The following is a 16,079-nucleotide window of genomic DNA, read 5'->3' as shown; positions in this document are numbered from 1 at the left end:
AAGAGTTCCAGAGTCTCAGATTCTTTTTACAAGGTTTCAGACCTTAATCAGATCTGATGCATGGCAACAGCTGTCATTAATAAAAGCCAATTTCAAAGCTTTACAAATACTTTGACTCTTCAAACCTTGTGCATACACTTGCGGACACTCAACAACCATGAGTTGTTGAAACCCCCATTTGACTGCAAAAAACCTGCAGGAAGATTTAGCAGACTCTGGGGTGGTGATGCACCGTTCCACAAGACATTCATGGAAGAGTCAGCAGAAGAAAACCTTACCTGCGTCCCATCATAAAATCCAACATCAGAAGTATGCAACCGAACATCTACAGAAGCCTGATGCGTTTTGGAAACAAGTGCTGTGGACTGATCAATTAAAATAGAACTCTTTGGTCACAATCAGCAAAGTCATATTTGGAGAAAAAAGAAGCAGCCTTTCATAAAAAGAACACCTTGCCAACTATTAAGTATGGGAGTGAATCTATCATGCTTTGGGGTTGTGTTGCAGGAGTGGCAGAGGAAATATTACACGGGTGGAGGGAGGAATGGATTCAACTAATTACCAGCAAATTTTGGAAGCAAACATCAGACCATCTGTAAAAAAAGCTGAAGCTAAAAAAAAGGATGGTTTCTACAACAGGACAATGATCATAAACATACCTCAAAATCCACTATCTAATACAATATATATATATATATATATATATATATATATATATATATATATATATATATATATATATATATATATATATACACACACATACACACACACACACATACATACATACATACACACACATACACACACACCTTCCTGAGTGTTTGTGTACAAGTTTTCTCAGCATTAAAAACACAAAACATCAAAAAAGCATGTCAGAAATTGGAATGCAAGTTTTATTACATAAGAATAAAAAGGGGCAATTTAGAAACACATGTAACCCAGCAAGATTTAGTCATCAAACCTGGTACAGAGACATAAAAACAGAACAGGTAAAAAGAGCAGCATATGCGCTGCCACACCAGACAGATAACAGATATGTTTACTTGCACTCAAGTATGGTTCTATGCTACATTTTATCCACAACCCCTCAATCACTGAGTGTGCATTTTTTTACTCACAACCATCTAAATATGTATAGAATTATACATACAACTCCCAACACAAAAGTGAATTTCCATTGCAGTGAATCCCATTTTTTTTTTTTTTTTTTTTTTTACTTCATGCGATACAAAATATTCCTACATCTGAGCATGTGGTCAGTTCAACTCTCAATCATATTAAGGCTAGAAGAAACATCAACTCTGCTGCTCTGCTCAGTTCAGTCACTTCCATGTTAAAAACAAGGCTCAGCTAATCCCTGAGTCACGCTGTGCTATCAGTAGCTAAGTGTCTGAAAACAGTTCCGATAGTGTTCACAAGATGGAACATCGCCAACACTACTCAGATGTGTCTCATACAGGAGGGTGTCAAGAAAACAAGCACCCTCCTGCATGCATTAATCCGGGCAGCAGTCAAGAGATTTCATAGAGATCAAGTAGTAACAAATTTTTCCATAGGCACAAGAGTTGAGCAAATAATTGGTTCAAAGATTAAAAAAAGGATGAAAACCCATGAAACCCTGACATGATAAGCTTAATTTATAATTCATTAAAATAACCAAACCTATGAAATTAATACCTAGGAGTTTTTGGTGTTCCTCATATGTAATTTGTGTTGATCACGAAACCTCAACACTATAACCTCCTTCGTAAACATTTTTCAAGATTGATTTTTAGATGACGTAAATGTTTCTGTCACATGAGTGGCTTTGCACTAGACTTTGCAAGAGTTAAAAAGGGGGGGGGGCAGAAAAGGTCTGGCTATAACTCATGTTCCATGTTCAATTAACTTAGGCATAAAAGAATTTGTTAATGAAATTTAAAAAGGCAAAAAATTATGAAAGGAAAAAATAGAGTCAGACAAGAGCTTTGACTTGCAAGTGGTAAAATAGTGTACATCACAATGCAAACATTGGTTATCGGAGTGTTGTGAATAATCCACTTAAGAATAAATGTCTGCATTAATAGACAACTAAAAATAAGAAAGAACAATCATTTCAGATGTGTAACTCTTGGTCAGACTATAGATATGGGTTTTAAACCAATCCATAATAAAATTTCCAGCATTTTGGTGAATAGTATATAAACAACTGGCTCTCAGACACCTGCAAATGCTATAGTATAGAATTAAAACTCATAGCATAGGGAAGTCACCAAAAAAAAAAAAAAAGAAAGAAAAAAAGTCCAAAGAAACTGTATAATTTATTGATGTTGCACTTGATTTGTAAGACTACAGCTTAAAATAAAAATCTTCATATATGTGGGATGTTTGAGCGATGAGGTTAGCGATTCTGAGTTCACTTCGCTTCTCCTATGTTAGATCTGCAGCACGAGGCCGGCAGCAGAGATGTTGTCTCCTCCCCCAGCTGTCTGATAAACCTCAGTGCACACAAGCACAGGAGCCACACAGATCTCGTATTCGTCCTCGGTCCAGCAGGAGACGGGCCGAGTTTCCTGGAGGGGAATTCTCTGGCTGCCTTCTCTCCTGCTTACAGAGAACGACTCATCCAAGATGAGACGTGCCTTGCTGGGGTCAATGTCAGCTGAGCCACAGACATGGCGGTTAGCGGTGAGTGAGGCCTTGGCTGTGGCTGACATGGTGTTCTTCCACTGAGAGTCCCGCGTGACGATCATCGCCTGGAAAGCCAGCGTGTGCACGTGTAGTCTGGTGAGGGGTCGACCTCGGCCGGTCTGTCTGTGCCTGAGGTTGACAATGCGGTAAAGCTCGCGCATCTGGTCCAACACGGTGGCTACACGGGGGTTCGGGTCAGACAGCACGGTCACAGTGCTGCCACGCAAAAGGCTTAGAAGGTTGGGCAGTTCCTGCTCGTTCATGCCCAGAGAGTCAGAATGAGGCAGCACGAGTTCTAGTAGGTCAGACATCAGAGCTTCATCAACAAAACTGGCCATTTCAAAATGCACATTAGTCTGAGGTGAGGCTGAAGACAGCAGCTTCGCCAGGTGACTCATTAGAGCCTCACGCTCTCCTGAAAAAGAGTTCATCATCAGCTTAAGTCTGACAACCCATCACATTGCCTTCTAAATTTTAAACAAATACTCAAATACAGGACATACAGATCTAAAATGTACTTAAAGGTTATTTTTTCTACATTTGAAGCAGGGCTGCATGATTTTATTAAATTAATTAATTAATCACATTGTGATTATTTTGACACCATGATTGCGATTTAAACAGCAATATTTTATTTACTATTAAATCTACCATTTTGTATCCAAATATATTTATCTAGGCTAACAGCAAATAAGTGGACGAATGATTTTGGCAATCTTTTCAAAAAAGATTTTTTTTTTTTTTCAAAACTTAAGCACATTAAAAAAAATAAATATAAAAAAATAAAATATTTGACAAACTCTACATAAATTCCAGGCTATGATTATAATACCTGTAATAATTGCAGTCTATTGCAATTAATTCATTGCACTGTTTTGTTATGCAATTAATTGTGCAGCACTATTTGATTTAAAAAAGATCAGTATAGAAATATAATCTTTATAAAATAAAATGGGTTTATTCCCTCTATATAACACTCTTTCCTTTAAACATGAGCACATCTCTGGACATTTTACTTTATTCCAACCCAGTCATCAGTATGACAAGTATGTGGGAGAGCATGTATGTTTAGATAATCCACCATTTGCTGCAGGGCACAACAGTAAAGCACACATAGGCGACAGAACCCTTTTTCCCATGGCAGGGTTAGATATTAGAGGATTAGAGGGGGACAAGTTGCATATATTCCCACCAAGCAGTAGTGAAAATTATACATGAATACTTAGCCAGTATCCAATATATTTTTTATATGATTTAACGTTCTACAGCATTATTAACATTACAAAAACATGACTCTTGCATAGATTTGCCTTCACTACTAAACGACTAAATATTTTCTAACAGCTTTTGAGAGTTTTACAGCTATGCAATGCTCAGTCAAAATCTATAAACTGTGGTGGATTTGTTAAAAATTTATGATTAATTATTTTCCAGAATGCCACAACCAAAACTGAAGACTAGCTCTTCTGATTATTTACACTATTCTAACTAACAACCACATTACAAGCATGAATTGCTGAGCCCCACCTTGCTTGAAAGGGAAGTTGTCCATCATCTGAAGGCCCCCCACCACCAGCAGGTCAGGATTAAAACTCTGCAGCTTCTTCTCAAACGCCTCCATCGAGTCCAAGTATGGGTTGTGGTCATCACTGTGGACAATGTACCTGTGGACAAAAACCATGGTTCAGAGTTAATTAAACCTGATAATAGTTATTATTTAAAGAAATAGCCAGTACTCTAAGCAGAATAACCATATCAATGGTCAATGAGACGCAGGTCCTCCCAAATAAAGCATTATTATCCTAATATGTCATCCAACTCATGGGTGACAAACGCACTATGCCCTTTAAACTTCAGAATTATTTAAAGACCTAATTTATCATAAAAACTTGCTATTTTTTGTGCACTTCTTTCAATAGACTTAGAGTGCCCTGAGGTCATACTGTAAAACATCTGTGGTCATTGGTCATAAGAGCAGTTAAGGTGAACACTGACACTTGCACACCTGCAATAAAAAAAAAAAGCTGCATTCAACACTGAATTTAAAGTTCAACACTGTTTTTCAAACAAACTACATTAATAATTGAATATAAAGTGGTGGCCAAAAGCATTAAGACAAAAGTCTAAATGTTTTTTTAAGTGATAAAAAATTAAGATAATAAGAATTATTTATTTTGTGTTATGAAACTGCGATACAGAATTTAATGCTTAGTACAAAGTCCTTCATCCTTCAAAACCTGCTGGTGTCACTTGCTTAATCCATGCCTGCTCGATTGCTTCCTAAAGATTATATACAGATGGCAGTTTCTCGACTGCTACTGCCTTTTTCACCGTTGTGCAACAGTTATGCAGTTGCACATAAAACATTTCAAAATACACCACTTGTATCACAGTATTAGTAAACTGTACTACGATGGACTGGCGCCCTGTCCAGGGTGTACCCTGCCTCGTGCCCCAAATCTCCTGGGATAAGCTCCAGGCCCCCCGCGACCCTAAATACAGGATAAAGCGGTAAAGAAAATGAGTGAGTAAACTGGTGACAGGATCATGGAAACCCAGAGCTCCCCCATGCCTGCGGGGACCAAAAGCCAGCCTGTCAGACCCCAAGAGCACCGACCCAGCCTCCAAATTCACAATCTGCTCGAGCAGCCAGGGGATGCATCGGACAAACAAGCCCGATCCACCGAGGCCCCCCACCCACAACCCAAAGGATTTGTTGCCAACATTCTGGTGCCACAAACTAAGGCTCATCCCCACAGGTCTTATGGAGGCATTCCCTGGGTACCAGAGACACCCATGTGGCACAAGGGGAACCTAAACAATACTGTGCATAATGTTTTGTGTTGTAATGTTATGGTTAAACTGTGTAAATACATTTACTTATTAAAGAACCAAACTTTCATGAAAATCTAGTAGTTCTTATAAAAATCCATTTCATCTTCATCATAATTCAAGCTCTGTTCCACTGCAAAGACCAAAAACCCTAAATACTGGAACTGAATGATACAAGACTAAAACTTTATAAACGATTATGTCACCCTTTTCACAATGATTTTAATTCCAGAATCATATTTTTATAGCCTCAAAAACCCACATTTTCTAAATTGGAAATTCATTACGTGTTTACTGTGTATACCCAAATGATCTGACAAGGCATGTCTCGATACTTAGAAATAACAAGAATCTGAATTAATGCCATTCAAAATAAGGTTTGCTGGAGGATTCAAGTAGTTTACATAACCTGATTTGCAAACAGCAGCCTAAAGGAAGCAGCTTGATTATTCAAAAAATATTCACACTGCTGGAAAGCAACCTTAGCAAGCTATTCTAAATTTCTAAACAGCCAGACACACAGCTTTCTCTTCAGATATAAGCCAGGCTTTTTGTAACTGAACATGCTCAGACATAAAACCAAACAAAAAAGGATTTCATTATAATATGCAAGAAACTAAGTAGAAACCAAAAAAACAAATGATAATAAGGTGGTAATAAGTGTACTGACCGGTTGGCCCTTCGGGAGGTGTACGGCCCCCATGTTGCCCCAGAGGGATACTCCAGGATCAGGTGAATATCTGGCTCCTCCACTGTGTTACCTGCCACTAATAAGAAAAGGCAGAATTGTCACAAAAAACAGATACCATGAAGACAAAGTCAGCTATGTTTTTGTACAACCAATTATTTCAAAAGAGCATACTAATATAACTGATAGAACACAGCCATTCACCATATGAAAAAAAAAAAACAACAAAGCTTAATTTACCACAAACTGAGGAATTAACCAACAGCAGAAAATGAAACCAAAGAAATAATTTGATAATATTTACATATTCTGGAGATAAACATGAAGGCATTGGCGGAGGCAGTATCTAACCTGTGATATGTTCAGAGAGGTAGTCAATAAAGTCAGGGCTGAAGCTGCCCCCAAGTAGCACGTCACAGCCCTCGCTGGCCATCCTGCCTGCCATCATCGGTGCATTACCCCCAATAGACCAGCGGTTTCCTGGCAACTCACGAGAGGCCTCCACCAGCTGACTGAAGAGTGTATCGTTTACCACCAACCTCCTACAGGACAAGCACGAGCGAAAAGAAATAAGAACATAAGTAACAAAAGCAACGATAAAAATTAAGTATTTGCAGTCCACACATTTTTTCATTTTAAACATACAATAGTTCTATGAACATGATTTTTCTTTTCAAAACTCTATGAATTTAAAGGTCAAGTGACTGGAAAGATGAATCAGCTGTAACTCTGCCTGTATACCCCACAGGAAAAAGGACATAAAATCCTGTTAAAAAAAATTCTAAACCTTGCTGAAACCGTCAATAAGGCAAGATGTATGACGGATGCTTCAGTCCAAATGCCTTTATAACCATATAACTAAGCTCTGTATAATTGTCAGTATATTTTCAAAAGAAATACACTGTGGTTGTCTATAAGAACATAAACATGTTTATCTCATCAAATAAGAATTACACAAATATGGAAGAAAATGTTTAAGCAGAATTGTACAATAAGCAGAAGTGCTTTGTGCCTTGATTGTTTTTCTTCAGGAAGTGCTTGGCCCTTGTCAAGGTTACGGTGGTTCTGCACTCTGAAGGAGTCACAACTAGGGGCAAATTTATGGTAAAAAATGTTATTGTCAGAGGAACCTAAAAGAAACTAATGCATACATGGGAGAACATGCAAAACTCCACACAGTCGATAATCCCAACTCAGGACTGAACCAGGACCGTGGAGGTGTAAAGCCACATCACAACCACCAGGCAGTTCTTAAGTGAAAACTTAAGTGTATACCGTTTCAGTATAATTTAATTCAATAGAGTTTGTAGATTCAAGAAAAAAATCAAAAAAAAAAAAAAAACATTAACTGACAAAAATGCAACAACTGCTCTGGGTTTTTAATTATACACAATTTTCAAGTAAACATGTTTTTTTTGTTATTTTTATTGTACACCATTGTTGTAAATGGCCATATGTTATAAATACTAAAACTCCTTATGTAGAAAATAATTAATGAATTTATTAATCTAGTTATAATAGCACACATGGAGGAGTTACATTTACATTTAGGCATTTGGCAGACGCTCTTATCCAGAGCGACTTACATTTTTATCTCATAATACATCTGAGCAGTTGAGGGTTAAGGGCCTTGCTTAAGCGCCCAACAGTGGCAACTTGGTGGTTGTGGGGTTTGAACCTGGGATCTTCCGAACCGTAGTCCAATGCCTTAACCTTAAATATTATGCAGCAAGTAAACGGATTAGATAGCAGAAAAAATCTGTGAGATCTGTGCGAATTAGACTAGGGCCAAATTTCGATTCACAGCTTACTGGGTTAGAGCAACTCCAAAACAGCAGGTCTTAGTACGCGTTTCTAATACGTAGTGGTTATGACCTACCAAAATTAGTTCACTACCAGTGAACTGGAGACAGGGACATGGGTGGCCAGGGTTTCCTGATGCGTGTGGGACGCCAAGGTTAGCTTGTGTGGTCTTAACCCACAGGAAAGCTACAGTACCATTGCACAAATTACTGAAAAAGTTATCACTAGCTATGGCAAAAATGTGTCAGATCACATGCTTGCTGCATATGGCACTACTACTTAACAGCTGACTGGTCACAGTTCCCATGCTCACTTGTGTCCACTACCAAAAGTATTCTTAACAGCCATGTGAGCGTCAGAACTGTACCACAGAGCAAGAGGGTGGCCTGGTCTGATAAATCAAGATTAGTTTTACATCATGTGAACGGCTGGTGTGTGGGGAAAAGATAGCACCAGGATGCACATTAAAAGGAAGGCAAGAGAGTGAAGGCAGTGTGAGGCTCTGAGAAATGCTCTGCTGGGAAACCTTAAGTCCTGCCATTCATGTTACTTTGACATGTTCCACCTTACAGTACCTATACACTGCTGCAGACCAAGTACACCACTTCATGGAAACAGTATTCCCTAATGACAGTGCACTTTTTCAGCAGTCCTAACAAAACGCAAAAATGATCAAGGAATGTTTTGAGGAACATGAAAAAAAGTTCAAAGGGTTGACATGGCCTTTACACACCCTAGATCAAAATGTAAACAAGTGTTTGTCTGATGTACTGGGCAAACAAGTCCAATTTATGAAAACTCCACCTTGCAACAGGTTTTAAAGAATCTTCTGCTAATGTCTTGGTGACATATACCACAGCACACCTTTATATCTTATGAAGGCCATTCATCAAGAGATCAGGGATGTTTGTTTTTGCAGCACAAGGGAAACCTACACAATATTGGTATAGTCAATCAGGGTGTGTGTGTGTGTGTGTGTGTGTGTAAGCTTCCACTTTCACATTGCAGCTGATCATGCAAATTGTAAACACATGTGACTATTACTTACATAAAAAGTTTCTTTTATCATACCATAAAATGTTCAAACTGTATCTCTAGACAAGTTGCAATACAACATTACAATCACTACAGCAGTGATTTATAGAATTATACATATAAAAAATGGTTGTTCAGGTATATCCAGAACAATTTCGTTGATAGAGTAAGAGCAATCATTCTGCAAACATCTTATCCATGAGAAAGTTGATCAGACTAACAAGTAAAAAGCCTCTGTGTCTTTCCTTACAACCGCAGGCACTTGCACACTCATGAAATTTGAGTAGTTTGCTACAAGTAAATGTATATATATAAACTAGAAGAGGTGGGGCGTGGTCCACACAGCTGCAGAAGACGACCTGAACGCCAGTTTACACAAACAGAAGTAGAACATACTTACTCTGAAGCTGCTCCCGGAGCGAAAAAGTAGGCAAAACTCTGAGCAAGCTGTTCCACATTCTCGATGTAGTCATGGTGCAGAGGCTGATCAGTCGGCCGCAGTCCAATCTTGTTCAGTAATGTCACACCGTCCACTATAATGTCCACACAGCCCCCGAACCCTGATGATTAAAGGAGTGTGACAACAAGATAACAGGCATTGTTGGTATTAACTGGTTTCACCGCCTACATGGCTTCTGCTGTGTAAAACATTTACACATAAAGTATACTATAACCACACAACATACAATCAACGGAAAGAAGATACCGATTATCTCCTTCTAATATAATCTCATAGCTTCCTAATCTTTGACCCTGACCGTCCAGCAATGGCCAGAATTAGGAAACACTGATGCTGTTTTAATGCACCGGTTCTTAACCCGGCCATGGATGACCTCACGTCCTGCACATTTTGTGCTATGAAACCATCACTACATAACAGAAAGTGCTTCTTTTTAGCTGATTATTGGAACAGGGTGTGTTCGAGCAGAACTGGTCTCAGGAAGTTGTGATATAACCTACAGTACTGTTCTAAACACATGCAAATAACTGCTGTAGAGCATATTGATGTTCAAAAAAAGTTTTTTACCAAAATTACTATAAAATATAGTCTCGGGTATAATTTGTCTTAGTCTTAGGTATAATTTGTTTTAGTTTTGCTGGTTAGTTTCACTGAACATCCTACAGAACTAGGCACAGTCCTTCAAGACCTTGTCGCACCTGCTTCGTTTTTCATGCATGCAAAAACCAAAAGCTCGCATTTCTTTTTCTTTTTTTTTTTGGTACAAAAAGTGGACTTTTACATAATATGCTTCTTTCTTTTCTGGCCTACAGATATTTTCTTTCATTCATTCAGGAAAAGCAGTATAGAAAATTAATGTACAAGGTCGTGGGGGACTGAAGCCTATCCCAGGAGATTTCGGGCACGAGGCGGGGTATACCCTGGGCAGGGTGCCAATCCATCGCAGGGCACGCACACACATTACGGGCAATTTGTGAATGCCTTTTAGCCTAATATGCATGTCTTTGGACTGTGTGAGGAAACCCAAGGAAACCCACCAAACATGAGGAGAACATGCAAACTCCATGCACACAGACCTTAGGCCTCGACCTTGAAGGTGCGAGGCCACAATGCGAACCACTACGTCACCGTGCCGCCCAAAATATTTGAATGGGAATATCTCTGGAATTTCCATTGAGATCAATAAAGTATCCATCTATTTTCCTAAGATATTTTTTCCGTAATATCAGTATTTTTGTTTGGAAATCAAACCTTGTTTTTTTTTTGTACTGATTTAATAATAAAGTCATAAAATAAACAAAGTTTAAACGCCACAGTGTGCACAAAGACTTTTGTGCAGTGGTGTAACACTTTGCAGGAACTGATCTGGCATTAGACTGACAACGTGGCTACACACTGGGACTGTTTATATAAAGGACATGCCAAGATGGATGATGAAATGCATTATCAATCTCTAATCATTACGTCACTCTGCATGTAAAGTACAAAGTTGATGATGATAACATAACGCGTATTAAGCCCAGTGATTGGCCACTATTACACACTGGGTCAGACAGTTTAATTAGGTCTAAGCGTCTGAATAATTACAGTACAGCAGCCTATTTTTAAACTTTAATTAAAACCTACAGTACTTGTATGTTTAATAAATAATCGCATATGTAAAGAGATACGAGTGTGTGAGACTGCTGTGTAAGATGAGCTGGTAAACAGAGCAGGACATAAAGACAGATCAACCCACTCGTGTTTAAGCAAGAGAACTTATTAGAATTAAACACACTCACACTGTTGGTCATGCGAACAGAAATAAAAACTGACAGAATTGCAAACAAATAAGAAAACAAACAAACAAAAGCTTCTACTTGAGCTTAGAGCCGCACTGAGCGGTGTAGTTACCTATGGCCACTCGGGGTCTGGCGATGTTACTCATCCCCACTTTGCGCTCAGCGCGGAGTAAAGAGGACAACACGGCTCCCAGCCTCTCGTCCAGCACAGACTGAGGGGAGCGGAACCAGTAGGCGAGCAGCAGGACGGTGAAGGACAGAACAGTGCCATATTTCACACTGGAGCGCACCTCTACAACCATGGCACCGCGACGCTCCTCACCGAGCACGCAGAGGACCAGCTGAGAGACTACAACGAAGCACAGGGAGTAGGCGGAGTCGAGCGCGTGCCTCAACGAGTCAACCAAATGTGCCGCGTCATGTCCGGGTTTGTGTTCATTCAAAATCAGGCAACAAAATAAAAGTCATGCATCGAGAATAACCGAGAAAGAGTTTTTTTTTATATTATTATTATTATTATTATTATTATTATTATTATTATAATGATTATTATCCTTGGTTTTCTTCTTTTTTATTAGTATTTACTTGTTTTATTTTATCTTTGACTGCAGAGTTAAATATATCTTTGACTGCGTGTGTATTATTTTTATTTAATATATATATATTTTTTAATAATGTAGCTCTACAAGCAAGCACATAATATTTCATTACAAAAAAAATAGTAATTTCACTCCTAAAAATAGTCCATTCAGAAACTATGTGGGGAAAATAAGCTTATACCATATATACCATAGCTTATACCATATCATTCCCAATATAAAGCACATTTAGCAGTGCTTTGTGCACTGGCATGCAGTCATGTTGGAACAGGTGTGGGGTTGTTTTTCAGGAGTTGGCACCTTACGTCCAGTGAACTGAACTCCTAATGCTTCAATGTACCAAGACAATTTGGACAATTTCATGCTCCCAACTTTGAGGCAACAGTTTGGGGGTGGCTCCTTCCTGTTCCAAAATGACTGCACACCCTTGACTGACCTGCACAACTCCTGACCTCAACTCAATAGTGAGCTGTGAGCCAGAGAGCTAGAGACTGTGAGCCAGGCCTTCTCGTCCAACATCAGTGTTCAACCTGTCAAAAATTCCCATAAACACACTCCTAAACCTTGTGGAACGCCTTCCCATAAGAGATGAAGCTGTTATAGCTGCAAATGCTGGACCAACATTATATTAAACCCTGTGGATTAAGAATTGGATTTTACTCAATTTATATGCATGTGAAGGCATATAGTGAAGGAATACTTTTGGCAATATAGTGTACTGTAGTTAGTTAGATAGTTAGATAGATAAATAGATTTATCTATCTAACTATATAATTTGTTAATTATGATAGATAGATAGATAGATAGATAGATAGATAGATAGATAGATAGATAGATAGATAGATAGATAGATAGATCTTTTCTTTACAGCAGTTAAATAATAAATGTTTACCTTGTCATTCCATCAGCTTCATTTTTTTCTCCTTTAGTCATTTAGGTTGCTTATTGACCCATTGTGTGACCCAATTCTATCCCTGTTTAAGCTGCAAATGTGAGATGCAGTCAATTTTGTCTCTGGAATATTCTGATATAAATTCAATTGAGTTCATTATTTTCTCAATAACTGCAAATCAAGTCCAAATTATCGTTCCAGAACTATTTTGGTTTGTTCCAATGTAATGTTGAAAACCTAAATCAGGTTGCCATATTCTTTTTGGACATAATCTGCTTTTCCTAGCCACCATTTATAGAACGCATAACATACTTGTTCTGTCTCTTTTTTTACTAATTGTACTCTAATTAACATATACATTTATGTGCTTGCAGAGGTTTATATGTCAAGGAGGTAGCTCTTGGGTTTTTCTTGGTATATCTACACATCAAATGCTCTGAGTTTGGACTGAATTTGCTGTGTTGTTCCTTTATGGGAAGATCAGGAACTGTCTTAAACCCTCTTGATTTATAAATAATCAGTCTTAATGTCAAATTATTTGGAGATGGTCTTCTATCCCTTTCCGGACTAATGATTAGTTGTATCTTCAAGCCCATGTCTGGCTGATGCCTTTTCTTCTTGGCATGACACAGAAACACACCTACGTAAGTGCTACAGAACAGCAAAGTTCCAAGAGTTCTGCTTTGCTAATGTTAGATAAATATCTTGATGTTAAACAAATCTTGTGCATACAGTAATTGGTAACATATGACTGCTAATTACGTTCTCAATGCTTGTGGAGGTAGGAAGGGTGTACTTATTTTCCCTTCTGGTTTCTGAATATGGGTTGCCAGTTCTTTTGTTTTTGGTCTAAGATTAAAATAAGAATGTAAAATGATAACTTAGAATTTCTGCTTTTGTTATCCATTACTTATAGCTGAATGGGTTAAACAAGTTAGACCATGGCACCATTGGTGACAAACCACTAAATTCTGTGGTTAAAGTACAAGAACAGATTGTATTAAAATAAAATAAAGAAATATTTTGATTGCATATCCCTAGCTGCATGAAGTCGATAACCCAGTGAAATAACTAATCTGTTGCATTCTTCTTTTGTGTTGCTTTGACAGGTTTGTATTACAGCCTCTTTCAACTGGTATTTGTTTTGGAGAGTTTTTCCACTCTGTAAAAGGATGCGAAATGCATGGCTTTTGGATTCATTCTGCAGCCTTCACCACAGGGTACATTATCAATAAAGATTAGTGAGATTGTTCCAAAAGCAGACATATGAGCCATGACAGTGCCTGACCGATAAGCTTGTATGTTTTGGATGACGAGCACATCTTTTCTTTCTCCAAGCTCCAAGGCTAATCACAGCTTCCTTCTTTCGGATGTTTGATATGAACACTATCTGAAGCTCTTGGCCTGTAAGTGAATGTAGCAACAGAATTGACTGATTAGGTAACTGCATGACTGTGGAGGTGTTGATGTGTTTTTTATTAAACATCCATATAAAGCATCGACTTTGTACTTAATATTCACTACAAAACATTCTGTTTAAAGACGCAAAAGATACAGGACACTAATATATTTTTCTTATCTTTTTTGTCCACTTGCTCCTCCTGGTTCTCTCCTGTTACCCATCTTCTCTCAGTACCCCACGCCTTCCTCTCCTTCCCCACCTCTAATCTTCTCTATTGCACAACAAATTTCAAAAGAGGCTTTGATGTTTACAGGTACTAGTTAAATATGTAATTTCTAAATTCATCCACTAGAGGACGCTGAAGGACTCTTCACCATGAACACTTGAACAAAAACATATTTTAGTGATATCAGTCAGATCAAGGTCTACATTAAAACTTTTCCTCTATATATCCTAGTATATTGCTCCCATGTATAGAATAATGTTGTTGTTTTTACTTAATTACCTAATGCCATATGCATTATTTCATCATTTTAAGGGGAAAAAAGCCAGTATTGTTCCAGAATTATGAATAATTAATTGATAATTAAATGAATAAATCTAAACTTGTGTCCAAACCAAGCCATTTTCAGAGCACTACCATCAGCCCTGTGCCTGCCAACAGTAAAGCATCTTGGGACCATTCATGTGTGGGGTTGCTTTTCAGCCATAAATAAAAAATGGTGCAAGAATATTGTCCAGGAGCAACTTCTCCCAAACATCAAGAACAGTTTGGTGATGAAAAATGCATTTTCCAGCATGATGGAGCACTTTGCCATAAGGCAAAAGTGATAACTAAGTGGCTCAGGAACAAAACATTGAAATTTTGAGTCCATGGCCAGGCAACTCCTCAGACCTTAACCCCATTGAGAACTTGTGGTCAATTTTTAAAAGGCAGGTAGACAAACAAAACCCCACAAATTCTGGGGCATTAAAACTCCAAGCATTGATTATGCAAGGATGGGCTGCCATCAGTCAGGATGTGGCCTAGAAATTGATTGACAACATGTCAGGGCAAATTGCAGAGGTCTTGAAAAAGAAGGGTCAACACTGCACATATTGACTCATTGCATAAACCTCATGTAATTGTCAATAAAAGCCTTTGACACTTTTAAAATGCTTGTACTTATATTTCAGTATACCACAATAATAATACCATAATAACGTCTCACAAAAGATCTAAAACCACTAAAGCAGAAGACTATATATATATATGTACATACACACACACACACACACACACACACACACACACACACACACACACACAGGATCTCTTCCATTTCAGCATTATTTTTTTTTTACACAAAAGGCATCCAAAGGCAGCTGTTGGAGTGGAAGCTTGTTCTGTATGAATCCCTGTGCAGAAGTAACAGAAAACAAGGTGTTACAGGGAAGCGAGTTACACTCAACCATCCTAGTGAGAGTCATACTCTTCTTCTGACACCAGGACATCATCTTAACATACTGATACAACAATGTAGTAGTATTCCACCAACTTCAGAAGTCCATACATTCAGTATTGTGCTTGTTTCAGTATGTTTAATACTTTATTAATAAGTGCAATTTACTGTGTTATTGTTTTCTTAGCAGGAAAATGACAAGAGTAACAACACTACTGAAGTGTGAATGAACTACTGAAATTAAATACTAATATATACACTGTGTATAATAGAGGGCACCCGGGGCTCTATCCGTGTGCAGATCCTGACGCCTGTGTGCTACCATTACCTGTGAATTGTGTGTGGTTTTTTAGGAAACTCTTACTTCTGCCTGTCATACGTCCTGTCGCTGTTGACATGTCACAGTATGATCTGGGGTTTCATTCGCTCATTGCATGCACTGTTGCTGTCACTATAAAAGGTGATGATAATG

The 16,079-nt window shown here is 38.2% G+C and overlaps 1 protein-coding gene across 1 annotated transcript; it reads right to left on the bottom strand.

Moving 5' to 3' along the window:
- Positions 1–875: 875 nt before the first annotated feature.
- Positions 876–11,649, bottom strand: adpgk2 (ADP-dependent glucokinase 2). Its single transcript, XM_053510409.1, has 6 exons — positions 11,385–11,649; positions 9,432–9,591; positions 6,545–6,735; positions 6,176–6,272; positions 4,201–4,337; positions 876–3,088 (listed from the first exon to the last, which is right to left on the bottom strand). Exons 1-6 carry the CDS (start codon positions 11,572–11,574, stop codon positions 2,418–2,420), a joined length of 1,446 nt encoding a protein of 481 aa, XP_053366384.1. The 5' UTR covers positions 11,575–11,649; the 3' UTR covers positions 876–2,417.
- Positions 11,650–16,079: the final 4,430 nt, after the last annotated feature.

The sequence above is a fragment of the Clarias gariepinus genome, chromosome 13, assembly GCF_024256425.1.
Source record: "Clarias gariepinus isolate MV-2021 ecotype Netherlands chromosome 13, CGAR_prim_01v2, whole genome shotgun sequence".
Taxonomy (NCBI): Eukaryota; Metazoa; Chordata; class Actinopteri; order Siluriformes; family Clariidae; genus Clarias; species Clarias gariepinus.
The sequence above is the reverse complement of the archived record's forward strand: the minus strand, read 5'-3'. Positions and strand labels throughout refer to the sequence as shown.

What these genes read in the sequence shown, in the direction of transcription:
- adpgk2 (XM_053510409.1), bottom strand. Translation starts at nt 11,574, where the DNA reads ATGGTTGTAGAGGTGCGCTCCAGTGTGAAATATGGCACTGTTCTGTCC. An exon ending in GCTCCGGGAGCAGCTTCAGA is followed by an intron (nt 6,736 to 9,431) that starts GTAAGTATGTTC and finishes CTTGTCCTGTAG; the next exon opens with GAGGTTGGTGGTAAACGATA. An exon ending in ACCTCCCGAAGGGCCAACCG is followed by an intron (nt 4,338 to 6,175) that starts GTCAGTACACTT and finishes TTTTGTCCACAG; the next exon opens with GTACATTGTCCACAGTGATG.